Source organism: Suricata suricatta, chromosome 13 (genome assembly GCF_006229205.1).
Source record: "Suricata suricatta isolate VVHF042 chromosome 13, meerkat_22Aug2017_6uvM2_HiC, whole genome shotgun sequence".
Lineage (NCBI taxonomy): Eukaryota > Metazoa > Chordata > Mammalia > Carnivora > Herpestidae > Suricata > Suricata suricatta.
Window position 1 is genome coordinate 49,044,852 of NC_043712.1, and position 14,940 is coordinate 49,059,791.

Here is a 14,940-nt window from a genome sequence, read left to right on the forward strand (position 1 = left end):
TTGTGCTTCAAAATCTTAGAAGGGTTAAAGTCACCAGTGGTCACTGTTAACCAGAGACCAAAGTGGCAAAACTGGGAAATCTAGGGGCCTACCTGTGGCTTCCACTGGACAACTAAAAAGACAAGACCCTGTTGGATCTGGTGGTGAGATGACCCGAGGCTCTCCAGGAAAAGCAGCAGAATCCTGTATTCCCCACATGCTGCACCCCCCAGGGCTGACTCCCACCGTTGTCTCTAGAGCACTTGTCAGGATCTAAGGACAAGCAGGAGGATTGCTCTTGCAACCGATGCTCATCTCATTGGTGCTCAGTGAAGGCCTATCGTATGCCTGTCATCTTTTCAGATACTTCTAAGGGTGGCAAGTAAGTTCCGATGGCTCCAGAGTCAGCTTCAGAAATAAACCTTCTGTCTACTCTGCCTTGACTACAAAAGACCGTTGCATGTAGAAAACAATGATGAGCTTGAGCTTCTATAAAATATGTATATAAAATAGTTTAAATATTATAAAGTCTTCATATACATTGCATATAGCTTAACAATACTATACATGGTATAGGGTGCAGACATCATGTGTGGGCTCAGGAACCCTCTCTTTGAGCTGTGGCTCTGTCATTCACTACCTTGGGCAAGTCTCTTAGTCTCTCCGAGCCTTACTTTCCTTGTTTATAAAAATGATGAGGCATCTCATCATTTCCCAGATCTCTTTCTGCTTTGAGATACCGTGATTTTAGGAATTAATGGTGGCAGTTTACTCTAAGCTAGACTCTCCTCATCTGTTTTAATACTCTCTTGAGAATACTTAAATTGAATACTGAGTATTCCTTCCAGAATATTAACTCAGAAACTTTTGCTTATTTACTAAAAGCCAAAAAGGGAGGTTATGTCCCATCTTCAAAACCATTAGATCTTCTTGGGCCAAATGTCAGGACCTCCTAAGGCCCTTACAGCTTTTATCATATTTTTCTTCTTTGGTGCATGTCCATCCGATCTTCCTAGGGAAAGTATAAATTTTCTGAGGGCAGAAGTCACATCTTAAATTTATCCTAAAGCTCAATATGGAATTTAGAGGCCACAGGTAATGAATGTTCATTCAATGGCTAAATGAATAAATGAATGAAAGTCTCATTATACTTCAAGTCTCCATATTACAGGTTAATCACAGGTATTGGCATGAAACCTCAGTTTTTAATTTTTTAAAATGCTTATTCAATTTTCAGAGAGAGAGAGAGAGAGAGAGAGAGAGAGAGAGAGAGAGAGAGAGAGCGCGAGCGAGCATGAGCAGGGGAGGGGCAGAGAGAGAGAAGGACACAGAAAGAAGCAGGCTCCGAGCTGTCAGCACAGAGCCCAATGTGGGGCTCGAACTCACAAACCGCAAGATTGTGACCTGAGCCAAAGTTAGACACTTAACTGATTGAGCCACCCAGGCACCCCTGAAACCTCGGTTTTATACATCAAGTCCCTTGTTTAAAAATGAAGCCACATTTTTGGCTGATTAAAATAAAAAAAAAGAGAGACATTATTTCTAGGCTCATAAAGTACTTATAAAACTAAAAAATATTTTGATTCATACACCAAGGCTCTGATCAAGAAAAGCCCTAAACATAAGAGGCTACATGATTTTTTTCCCATCAGGTTTGATTAAAACGGGAAGACGTTGTGCTCGTCCAGCAATATGTTCACAGTCACGCTGTTTTATGGTCACAGAGTTGCCAGAGCTGGCTCACGGAATGCTCACACTTCACTGGCAGACCTACAGTAGCAGCTACATGTCCTAGGCTTTCATCCCTGTCAGCACAGGCGACAAGCAGACCTCGTGCTGGAGGAGAAACCCACAGTGAAGGACCATAGCTCAGTGTGGGGCATCAGTCCCCGGGGCCCTGGGCTCTAGCCTCGAACGCAGCTCGGCCCGATGAAACCCAACACAGAACAAATGACACCCTTCACTGAGCTGCTTTTCTGGGGCTTTCTATTACTGGAGGTTTATGCAGCCACTGGTGAGATGAAAACCCACTTGGGCCTCTCTGAAATCTGAGTGGGCAGGGGCTAGACACCCGAAGCGTTGGTATATCATCAGCTGGGGGTATGGAAATACAAACAGAAAGTTTAATTATTTTTCCCCAAAGGAAGTCTATAATGCATGCGTGTGTGTGTGTATGGGGTATGACTATTCGTATGTCTCTCAGTGTTCCTTTTCTTAGAATGATAGCTTTCTCTTAGTGAGAAAACTAGTCTAAGTGCTCTCATACTTGTTTTAAAAATTAAAAAAAAAGTAAGACAAAAACAAGTTTTTTACGGCATCCCTCTAAGCTCCAGCCTCTATGGGGAAGATAAGCACAGGGTCCCTAGTCCAGGGGATAAAAGGGTTATTTATTGCTCAGAACATGGCTGAGCCCAGCCCTGGGCAACAGGGAGCATTGGACCATGTCCCAGCAGTTGTTATTTTTAAATACCCATGTTATGCCAAGAACTGTGTCAGACTTTTTAGCCAGGGGTCCTTCTGTTTGGGGGTGCTATAGTCCGAATGTTTGTGTCCCCTCAAATTCGTATGTGAAATCCTAATCCCCCAAGGTGATGGTCTTAGGTGAGGGGGCCTTTTGGAGGGAGGTAGGGCCCTCATGATTGGAATTAGTGCCCTTATAAACGAGACCCCGGAGAGGTGGCCAGTCCCTTCTGCCGTGAAAGGACACTGCAAGAAGCCAGCAGTCTGCAACCCGGAAAGGGGCTTCAGAACCAGAACCTGACAGTCTTGGCATCCTGATTCTGGACTTCCAGCTTCCAGAAGCATGAGAAATCAATTTCTGTTGTTTATCAGCTACCCAGTTTGTGGGGTTTTGTTTTAGCAGGCTAAGACAGGGGGGTACCTGTGTGGACTTTATGTGGGCTGGACTCTGAACCTTCTGGAATTATATGAAAAATGTTGCATGTCTGAATTCTTCTGGAGGGGGTTAATCTATAGCTTTCATTTGATTCTCAAAGAAGTCTTGAACATGGAAGACATTAAAAGTAACTACTTTACTTCTGTAGCTTGAGCTGACAACCCCCTCCTCCTCTGTCAGCAATCCTCTTTGTGTAGGTCTCTGTGTCCTGACCAGCATTTAAGGCTTAGTAAGGCTAAGTGAGCCAGCCAAGGTCACACAGGGAAGAAGTGGTAGAGCCAGAGTTCAAACTGATGTCTGCCTGGCCCCCAAGTCTGTGTTCTTTGTACTGGAAGGCCCTAAGGTGGGGAGAAGGGAAGAGATGTTGCTTTTAAGTACTTAATAGGATTGGGGGGGGTGGAGGGGGGTCAGTCACCCCCACAGGGTCCAGCAGGGGCAGCCGGCCTCGTGGTGTTTACCTAGGATCAGCAGCTGTGTGCTCTCCGTCAGCTCTCCGTGCACGTTGGCTGTCCTGCAGGAGTAGAGGCCCTGATCTGAGGTGGACACATCTGTGAGCAGCAAGGAGCCCTCATGCAGATGGTGAGGGGGGCCCAGTTTGCTTTTATTCCTGAACCAAGTGACTTCAGCTTCGGGCACACCTAGGAAGAAAAAAAAACCAACTCTATCAGCTCATTCAGGCGACCCCAGCGGCAGTTCTGGCAGCTAGGCAGGCCCTCCCAGGGGCTGCTCCGCAGGAAGCATCTGCCTGGGCGTCTTCCACCTTCCTTTGGCCAAACTAAATAATGCCTCTGACCTCTCTGTGGTCTTGAGATCTTTTGCCTTTTAAAACTCACGCACTGACGTGGAAGGAAGAGAGAGGCCGGTTAACCGAACAGGGGGCAGCTGGTAAAAGGCGCTTGCCAAGGTGGAAGGAAAGTACCCAAAGTCTTTGCAGAAAGCACGGATAAACCCTAGAACCACATCTATACCTCAGTGAAAAGGCACAGTTGACAATTACGTGAAACAAACATGAGAAGCTAGACACCAAAGAGGATACACTGTATGATTTCACCTCTGGAGGTGAAAAACCAAAACTGATAACATCAATCTAAGCTGTTAGCCATCAGGGTGATTGATGGTTCCTCTGAGAGGGAGGGATGAACAGGGAGGGGCTGGAAGAGGGGCCTGGTGGCTGGTGGTTCTCTGTGTCTTCACCCAAGGGCTGAATCTGCGGGCTCAGTACCTATATGATATGTACTCTTTTCTGTATAGGTTATTACACTTTTTATTACAATAAAAAGGTAAAAAAGCTACAAAATATTAGTATATTTGTGAACTAGACAATTGAAAGCTGCTGGAACTTTACCAGAATTGACACTACATGTGGAAAACATGCCTCTATGTTTTGGAGCCTATATTTTTTCTTTTTCTAAACATCTATTTATTTATTTATTTTGAGAAAGAGAATCCCAAGCAGGCTCTGAGCTGTCAGCAACGTGAGGCTCAATCTCACAAACTGTGAGACCATGACCTGAGCTGAAAGAGTCAAATGCTTAACAGGTTGAGCCACCCAGATGTCCCAAGCCTATGTATTTTTCTTAGAACAAGAGAATATGGAACTATGCTCAGTAGCACCACAAAGGGAGAGACAAGAGGGAGAGACAAAAAGAAAGTACTCTGCTCTCTCTTCAATCCAAGTTTGTTGTCTATGAGAGAGAGCTGAGGAGTATGTGAATGAGTTAGGATAGAGTTTCTGCCTTTAGAAGTTGGGCTCTTTCCTCCTCTAGGGGCATCATTGATTGAACACTTGTGTTTTGCCCACGAATTCACATGTTAGAGTCCTAACTGCCTCCAATGTGATGATATTGGGAGGCAGGACCTTTGGAGGTAATTAGGTTTAGATGAGGTCATGGAGGTAGAGTCATCACCATGGGCTTAGTGCCCTTATAAGAAGACACCAGAGGTCTCTCTCTCCCTCTCCATCATGTCAGGACACAGTAAGATGGCTATCTGCAATCCAGGAAAAGATCTCTCAGCAGGAACCAGATGGATGGGCACCTTGATCTTAAACCACCTAGTCTATGGGTATTTTGTATGTAATAGCAGTCAAAGGGCTCAGCCTTTAGTTCTGTGCTTTCCTGGGTTGAGACTGGATTCTGCCTTTAGGGCAAGGGTAGTGCTGCCCTTAATGGGGCAGCCTACTGGTATGAATACGGACCTGTGTACCTGTCCTTTGTCTTTGAATTGATGAACAGTTTATCAGCAGTCTATGCTGTAACACCCAGATCCAGAACCCTAATTATGGACCCCAGGCACTCGCTATTCCTGAACTCTGGTAGCAGGAAGCTGGGTGGAGGTAGGAAGGCAGTCTCACACTCCTTAATGATGATGAACTGCCTGCTGTGAATCCACTGATACCCTGCTGGCTCTGCTGCCTCCGGTGGGCCTGGTGCTGTGGCCTACGGTGGTGGTCAAAATGTTTGGCCAATCTGTAAGGCCTGCCTCCTTGTTATGAGGAACAGAGAAGTAATGCTCTGGTTTTCTCTTTTACTCAGATTGCCATGCCTGAATGAGAATCATTAAGGATCAACAAACTGGCTGGAAGGAGGAGGCAAGGCAGCTTGAAAGCAGGTGAAGATTTAGATACCGCATCTTTGTCACATCAGGGAGAGAGGCATACATCGTTGCTGCCTGATGGTCAAATGCAGGAGAAGGACCGGTCGGCATGGCATGGCATCTGAATATACCTGGACAAAAGATGCAGGTAAGAAGCAGAGAAGCTGATTTTTCATTGCAGCACCACTAGGGAGAGCAAGAGCATCATGGTGCTTTGCCATGCCAGCTTGGACTTTGGACCCGAGCTCAGTTTTTATGTTTAAAACAAAAACAAAAACAACAACAAACCCATGGCATTCAAGAGAAGGCCTCTGAAAGGCAAGCTGAACAAAGCATTCTCTGCTATTTCTCTCCTGAAAGCACTAGGAAAAATGAGGCCCTACAATTCATTTTCTGCAAGTCTTTCCCTCGCTATGAACTGCACATGCAGCATGTGTGCTGGAACGTTCTTTCAAGGACTGTTGTGGGCAGCAAGCACACAATCCCCGATAGGAACTCAGGCTGTCCTGGAGCAAGAGAGGCAGAGTAAGAGAGCTGGACTAAATGGGTGTTCAGTGTCACGAACTGAATGGGGTGGGAGGAGTGGGGGGAGGGGAGCAAACTGTGCCGATGGGGTAGTGTGTGTGTCTCCAGCACCAACACTCATGAGGCTCTCTCTGCAACATGGACAAATCCCGCAGCAAGGATCCTGCAGGGCGTCCTTCTCTGGAAGCAGGACAGCTGGAGGCAGAGATATGTAGAGGAGAGAGGAAATAGGGGCAGGAAGGGAAAGGGAAGGTGAGAAACAAGAGGCGAGGAAGAGACACCTGGAGCCATTCCTCACTTCCGTAGGAAGTGGTCCAAACTTCTATTCCTATAATCACTCAGCCTCATGCCCCCATGAAATTGGAGTGTTTACCAGGACAGGACAGGGTGCTTGCCAAAAGGACTGAGCTCCTCAGGTGAGGGGAGGAGGGCTCTTGGGAGAACTGGAAATATTCAGGAGAGCAAAGGGTGGAAGGAAGTGGTCTCCAGTTTCTGTACAGCTAAAACCCTAGATGTGACAGTAGTGCCAAAGGCGGAGAAATTATGTAGGAATTTTTCTTTACTATATTTATTAGCAAATCTCTCAGGCTCACCAAGCATGGACCCGTGTTGGGAATTTGCTGATGGAAGAGCTATATCTGGAGATAGCCTCCTGCCTGGGACTGTGGTGGGCCTTAGGCAGAGAATGACACCAAAAAGATGCTTTAGAATCTTTTGAGTCCTTTTCATGACTGACTCAGACATCTTATAAACAAAGAAGGAAGAGGAAAAATAAATGAGGCCACATAGAGCCCTATTTTCCTCAAAAGAGGATAACGATGCTTTAGGAAACATCACCAGCCATTGTTTAAGCCAGTGTGCCTTAGAACGGTACCAGATACACAGGTTTAACACTAATGTTCAGAATACCTGAACATGGGGAACGTGCAAACATTAGGAACAGTGCCTGAACACGCTAGGAGGAGGAAGTGCATCTGATGGACATTTGCTATACGCCAAACATTTTACAAACATAATCACATTTTTCAGAGATTAAGAAATCTGTCTAAAGTGATGTGAGCTTGGATCCCTGACTGATTACAAGGGCACAGAGCCCCTGTCCCTTTCTATTCCTTACCCCATGGCCAACCAGTGACCTACAAATGGCAGCGTGGAGACCCAAACTCCCATATTCAATGCCACAGACCCCCCATCTGCCCGCCAATGTACCCACTGGCTCTTTAGAGAAGATAAGAATTGCTACACTATTGTTTCTGACCTGTCAAATCCTTACTTTCTACTTAAAAAGTTAACCTTTAAGTTAACCTAAAGGTTAAAGAGTTAGCCTTTGTGCTGTAACTGTAACACTGTCACAAGGTTATTGTCAGGAGAGGTTTCTAGAGCTCATGTGTGCTAGCTTTGTTAGCTCTCTTCTTGCTGAGAAGCTGGTCAGGTTGTGGGAGATTTTTTTTTCTAGGCTGTTGTGATGTGACCACACATTTTACTGAAAGAAATGTCTAAAAAATGACAGAAAATATACTCTACCACGGAACAAAGTCCAAGGTGTGTTGTTGACAAGTTACTTGGACAGGTTCCACACTCTGGACTCCCTTGGTATGATCTGCGTCTAAAACAGGGGAGAAGGAAAAAATCTCTGCTTTTCCTTTTTCTCCTTGGTGGCCTATCTTCTCAACAGCACAGTGCCCTCCCTGTTGCTTGAAAGGTTCCATAAATGTGGTCATAATGGGTTGTCACTTGGTATGATTGTAAGGATTAGTGCCTTTAATCTCCACAGAGCTGCTAGGTAGGGTGATGCCACATACTTTTTAAAACCCCAGACAGGATATTCTTGCTAACCACTTGTTATATTTGGATCACTGCTTGCTCCTTGGCAGCTTGTCAGCATTTCGAGGTGGGGTGTCCACTGAAAGGTGCTCCTTGACATGATGCACTTTAGAAACTTCTTCGATGGCTTGGTGCAAGAAATGGAAAGGATACAGTAACTTAAATGGCAATCTTGGCAATTATTTTAAAGAATCACGGAAGTCTGGACACAAAGTTTTCAGCCTTCCACATTCCTCCACACTGACTGTGGCAGACCTCATAAAACCCGTTTTCTTCCTTTTCCTGGGTGCTCCTCTGGGCTACACTGCTCAGTATCCCTTGTGGTGGCGAGTGATCAAGTGACTGAGAGGGACTGTAAGAAGTGATAAGGTGTGCCGCTTCTAGGTGTGGCCCTCAAAAGTCTTCCCAACCACCTCCCACGCTTTGCTTCCCCTCTTCTGGTTGACGGGTTAGAGATAACCCCCGGGGACACCTTGGAGGGCGTGGGTTGAAAAGAACAGAGCCGCCAGCACCCCGTGACCCTGAATGACTGTGTAGGGCAGTCTTTGGACTGGACTTTGGACTCATAGCTAAACAACAATAAACTTCTCTTGTGTTTGATCCATTATACATTTGGGGGTCTACTTATTACCAGAGTCTATCCTATCCTAATGAATATACTGCCCATCACTGACTCCTCAACTATTTATTTCTGTATCATTAGTCCTGACAATTTTACCCCCTAAGTTCTTCAAAAGAAGAACTTGGCTCTTAGGATAAAACCCCAAATTGTACCAAAATCTATGAGAACACGTAAGAGCTAATCCCTTCCTGCTGCCCCCAACCCTCCAGACACATGCCGTGCTAATGTCTTCTCTGCTCTCTGTCTTAGAGCCATACCAGCCATGGTATACTCCTTTAGATGAAGCCTGCTCTTTCTCCCTCAGGACCTTTGTACATGCTAGTCCCAAATGACTGAAACCCTCCTCTCCTAACCCTTTATCCCCTACTAAGTTTTTTGAACTCTTCTCAAATAGAGAAAATGTGTGTGAATGGTAGAGTGGATTAGATCACTTTTCAAGAAGAATACTCATCACACTCAGTGCTTAACATTTTTTATATTTAAGGGTTGGGAAGAATCTGTGAGGCTGCATCTTACAAGTTGAAAGCATATATGTACAAAAACTTGTTTAATGAGAAACTGCTAACAACTCAAACATGTAAGGACAGAGGTTAATCTATGTACATTATGTAATATTCTTAGTATAGGCTATAAAATAGTCATTAAAACTATACCATAAGAAAGACACAGAGCCATTTGTGTTAGTAACATAAAAGTGACTCTGCCATGAGCAACACTTTTGACTGGAGACTCAGCTCAAGGGTAATCTTCATCCAGCCAATTCACAGACCAACTGGGTAATCAAAGGTAGTCTTTTTCCCACCACTCTGAAGAAATTGCTTATTTAGCAAAAGGCATAATGACAAAGAAACAGAGATGCATTTTGGCTAACCATGATAAACACAAATGGTTCTATGAATAAAAATAAAAATAAAGACTGTAATGTGCAAAACTGGGCACAGCAACCTGAGATCTCATGATAAGGTCACCAAGAATGAGTCTCTGGATGTAGTCAGGGAGATGGGGCGCCGGGTGGCGTGGGAGAACTGGCCAAAGCTGGTTTTAGTGTCCCCGGTTCCCTGTGATAAATACTGCTCCTCTAGATTCTGGTTCTCTCAGTCTCCTTTAAGTGCCCACTTCCTTGTTGCGCTGTCCCTTGCTCCCCATTCTTTTACTCCTACCAAACTCACCCATCAAGAAGAGAGCCGGCCTGGTCCATTTTATCTCGTCAGTGCTCTCTCACAGAGATCGGGTGGGGAATGATGGTTCTGCACAGGCCTTACCCGCACCATCCGTCCCTGCCTGAAGGGCAGCCCCTTCGGAAGTTTTATCTGACTCCTCATCGGGGAGTACAGGGCCTGAAGGGCGATGGTTGTGGACATGCAGGCCAAAGGAAGCTTTACAAAAAGAAGCCAATGTAGGATGACACAGAGAGATTAAGATTTCTGATTTCCTGGAGCTACCAGAGTATTTCAGAGGAAATCTTCCTGGCCATTGTTTGGAAACAAACTGCCTTAGATTAAGATCTTTCTCCTACCTACTTGAAACTGGGTTATCTGGCTTATAAATCCTAAGTGGAGGTAAAGCTTCTGATAACGGGGTGGAGATCTGAGACAGAGAAAGCCCCAGAAGAGGGTGCCAATGTGTACACTGAGCATGACTGGGGAACCTGGGTTTGGGCGTGCCACAGCAGGGTACATCAGCTGAGGACAGCAAGCTGGGGACTGTAGCCAGGCCCTGGTACAATGCACTTCTTTGTGTTGTGGGAGTGAAAACCTTCAGGGTAGTCGTCACCAAGTAGTGGTCCATAAGAAGGGAGAATCAGCAGTTGGGTTTTGTATTTTTGTTGTTGTTGTTGTTTATTTACCGAGACAGAGGAAGAGAGAGCTGGGGAGGGGCAGAGAGAGAGAGAGGCACAGGGAGAACCCCAGGCAGGCTCCACACTGTCAGTGCAGAGCCCAGTGAGGCACTTGAACTTATGAACCGTGAGATCATGACCTGAGCCAAAATTAAAAGTTGGATGCTTAACTGACTGAGCCGCCCTGGCACTCCTGTTCTTTTTTAATGGAAGGTAAGTATCTTTATAAAGAGCATACTACCATGCTCTAATGTCTACACCTCCTCCACTGTCCTCTGACTTCCGGTTCCCCAGAGGCCTCTGAGTTTGCAAGCCTAACTGGAGGGCAATTCCTATACCACTACTCCTAACAGCACTGGCTGTTTTCATCAATGACTCCGATCCACTTCTGATGAGACTAAGCTCCATATTCCTGCTAGTCTTACCTCTGCCATCTCTCTCATGTTCCTCCACCCTTACCTTTCTACCACCACTGCCCTGAGGTCAAGCCCCAATTATGTCTTCTCTAAATGACTATGACAGTTTTTTTTAAGATTTTATTTTTAAGTAATCTCTACACCCAGCGTGGGGCTTGAATGCACGGCCTTGAAATCGATTCACATGCTCTACTGACTGAGCCAGGCAGGTGCCCCAACTATGACGACAGCTTCTTAATCGGCCTCTCTGTTCCAGTATTTCCTATCTTCAATCCATTTTATGCACTGCTGTTGGCTTGGGCTTCTGGAAGTATGGCTCCTTAATGTTGCTATCCACCCACCTTTTTCTGACCTCCTTGGCCAAGCATTTAACGTCTCCCATGATGTAGTTACAACCCACCTTTCTAAAGTTTAAACCCCTTCACACCATTTCTGTACTCTGGGCTCCAGCCAGACCAAACCACACACTGTTTGCTTATTTCTTGGGGCTTTTTTACTTCCATGAATTTTTCACACTCTTTTGTCCACTTGGAACACCCTTTGCTCCCATCTTTGCATGCTCACATTTTCTCAGTGTGCAAGGCTGAAATAAGAAATCACCTCTATCCCAGTCAGAATTCATCTTTCCTCCTCTAAATGTCTGTAGCATTTTCCATTTTCAGGGTGACTAAGTTTCTTTCCTTAGCTTTCCTACCAGCCCTGAGTCCCTGAGAATCTGTATTTATCTTTGTATCCCCTGACCTAGCACAAGGCTCCGTTAATATTTGAACAGGTGAATTAACACATGAATACATTTCTCACCTGCAACTTGGCAGTTAATTGTCACGTTCACGCCTTGCACTGTTTTGATGGTGCTTCCTACATCAACTATGATTGCAGGCTCCTCGGTGTTGATCACAGTCACGCGTGATGTCTTCACTAGTGGCTTTCCTGAAAGTGGGAAGGAATGTGAGACTTTACTAGAAGGTGGCTATGGGCTTGGGGCATTCAGGTGAAACATGGGATGACCCACAAGAACAACTAGTATACCCAGGCTTTTCCTACTAACCACGTTTTCCTTTGAAAAAGTTGTAACTGCACAATATAGAAACCATCCACTTACCCACTCGCCCACCATAGAATTGTCAGAAAAAGAACAAAGATTAATGAATCTGAGGATGGAGCATAGTATCTAACAAGTTGGGATGATTTGCGATTTGTGCATTTTATTGTTAATAAATGATATTATATATTCTATTTTAAGGGCTTATTATTTTTTCTTCTTTTAAAAGTGTTTATTTATTTTGAGAGAGAGAGAAAGACAGTGTGTGCATGAGCAGGGATGGGCAGAGACAGAGGACGAGAGAGAATCCCAAGTAGGCTCTGCATTGTCAGCACAGAGCCTGATGTGGGGCTTGATCTCAAAATTCCAAAATCATGACCTGAGCCAAACTCAAGAGTCAGATGCTTACTGATAGAGCCACCTAGGTGCCCCAAGGGCTTACTGTTTTTAATTAAATTTTTTACTTTGAGATAATTATAGATTCACATGTAGTTGTAAGAAATAACACAGAGCAACGTTGTGTACTTTCTACCTAGATTCCTCCAAGAGTAACATCTTACAAAACTATAGTATCATCACTAGGACATTGACATTGATAAAGTTAAGCTAAAGAACATTTCCATCGCTATCGGAGCCTAAATGCTGCCCCCAACCTTGCCTTAATCCTTTGGTAACTCTTAATCTCTTCTCTATTTCTATAATTTTGTCATTTCAAGGATGTTATAAAAATGGAATCATATAGTATTGTGATCTTTTTAGATTTTGTTTTCCACTCAGAATAATTCTTCAGAGATTATATCGGGTCTCTAATGGTACCATGGTTGTGCATTTGCTTCACATGTTGAAGGACATCTGGGTTGTTTCCAGGTGTGCCTATTTAAATAAAGCTGCTATAAACATTTCTGTACACACTCCCCATGTGTGAACATAATTCTTCATTAATCTGGGATAATGAGTGCCATTGGTAGGGCATGCGGTAGTTGCATATTTCATTTTTAAAGAAATTGCTGAACTGTTTTCCAGAGTGACTATATCATTTCGCATTCCCATCAGTAATGTGTGAGTGATCTAGTTTCTCTCCATCCTTGCCAGCATTTGGTGTTGTCATTACTTTTGATTTTAGCCGTTCTGATAGGTGTGTAGTGATATCTCATTGTGGTATCCACAATGTGGAGTTTCCATTTCCCTAATGCTACTGAGGTTGAATATTTTTTCATGTTTTTCTCGCCATCTTTATATCTTCTTTGGTGAAATGTCTCTTCATGTTCTTTGACCATTTTCTCATTGGATTATTATTTTCTGTTGAGTTTTGCAAGTTCTTTATATTCTAGATATTAGTCCTCTGTCAGATATGTGGTTTTCAAAGACTTTCTCCCAGTTCTGTGACTTTTCATTTTCTTAAACGGCTCTTTCACAGAACAAAAGTGTTGCTAACTTTGATGAAGTCTCATTTATCAAGTTTTCCTTTCATGGATCATGCTTTTGATAGTAAGTCTAAAAACTATCTAGGCCTAGATCCTGAAGGAGTTTTCCTATATTTTTTGGTAAAAGTCTTATAGTTTTACATTTTACACTAAAGTCTGTGATACATTTTGAATTAATTTTTGTATAGATGTGAGACTTCAGTAAAACGGCACTGTTTTTTATTTTGCCTATGGATGTATAATTGCTTCATCACCATTTATTGAACAAGCTATCTTTCTTCCATTGAATCGCTTTTTTACCTTTGTCAACATAGGTTGGACATGTTTTTGTGGATCTGTTTCTGGGTTCTCCCTTCTGTTCCACTGTTCTGTGCATCTATCCGTCTACTAATATGACATAATCTTAATTATTGTAACTATATAATTAATCTTGCAATTGCGTAGGCTGATTCTTACCACTTTATTCTTTTTTTTCCCCTTTTCTACGTAAGGTTTACAACAATCTTGTCTATACCTGTAAATCTTACTGGTATTTTGATAATTACGTTGAACTACTTTATCAATTTAGGGAGAATTGATATTCTAAGTTGAATTTTCTAATACATGAACACTGTATGTCTATTTATTTAGATCTCTTTTATTTTTTTGAGGGATGGTAAATTACATTGTATTTTCAATTTCATTGTTCATTAATAGTATATAGATACACTGTTGATTTCTGTATATACTTGTTAAACTTACACATTAGTTCTAGGACCTGTTGTGGGTGGATTTCTTGTAATTTTCTATGTAGGTGATCATTTTGTCTGCAAATAGTTTTATTTCTTCCTTTCTGATCTGTATGCCTTTCATTTCCTTTTTCTTGCTGGATAGAGCTTCCAGCACTGAGCAAGAGTTCTGGAACTGGAAAAGAATGTAGAGTAAGAGTGGAGATAGTGGGTTTTGGGTATGATGAGTGATTTTCAAGTGAACACTGGACATTTTTATACTATGTTATACAAGTCTGGATCTTATTTAAGCCTACTGTTTTAGCTGGCTTTCTCTGCAACCACTAAGGTGGGGGAGCAGGGCGGGGCCACCTTATGGCCCAATGGAAGTAGAGGTCCAGATTCTCCAGTTGCCTTGTCACTCAGACGGGGGGCTCCTCATTACTGCTGTGCAGTGGTGGGACTTCTGGTTCCCCACATGGTCTCCATTGGCCCCACTGTGGGAGGGGCCTTATTGCTGTTGGGTGGTTGCTGAAAGTCCCAACTCTCCAAGAGGTCTTCTGTAACACCATCCCAGAGAAAAGGGTGAAGAGAGTGCCACAGGGTGAGGATAGAATTCCAGGTTCCCAAGTGTTTTCTCATCCTGCTTTTCACTCGATGGGGATGAAATTTGTCTTCTCTGACACCACATCCATGGGGATATGGAGGAACATTGTTTCATCATTTCATAGGTGAAGTCCAGGTTCCCTCCTAGCCTTTGCTGGTTTGAGGTGATGGAGCACAGTTTTTTTGTTTTGAAGCAGAGCTTCTCAAAAGTTTTCTGTCTGGTTAGGCCACCCTTTACCCAGTCCTTTGGCTGGAGTAGAAATCTTTAATTGAGGCATTTTTGTCCCCGTGTTTCCATTGCATTTCCCAGTGGCTGGCTTCTTCAGCTCTGAGTCTGGGAGTTAGGAGGCCAAAAGAGAATCTGAGGAAGTTATAACTGTGTGGTATTTCTGTTCCTGAGGTCTCTAGCCAGTCTTCTGTTTCCTCTCACGTTCTAGTCTTCTTGAGTTTGTTTTATGTATCCTCTC

The 14,940-nt window shown here is 43.8% G+C and overlaps 1 protein-coding gene across 1 annotated transcript in view; it reads right to left on the reverse strand.

The window, feature by feature from the left end:
• Positions 1 to 14,940, reverse strand: part of ADAMTSL1 (ADAMTS like 1) — an 877,850-nt gene that overhangs the window by 71,147 nt on the left and 791,763 nt on the right. Inside the window, exons 21-22 of the mRNA XM_029920116.1 lie at positions 11,496 to 11,624; positions 3,334 to 3,513 (exon numbers count right to left, since the gene is read on the reverse strand). Of these exons, the coding sequence (XP_029775976.1) occupies positions 3,334 to 3,513; positions 11,496 to 11,624 (309 nt within the window). The remainder of the gene's footprint in view (positions 1 to 3,333; positions 3,514 to 11,495; positions 11,625 to 14,940) is intronic.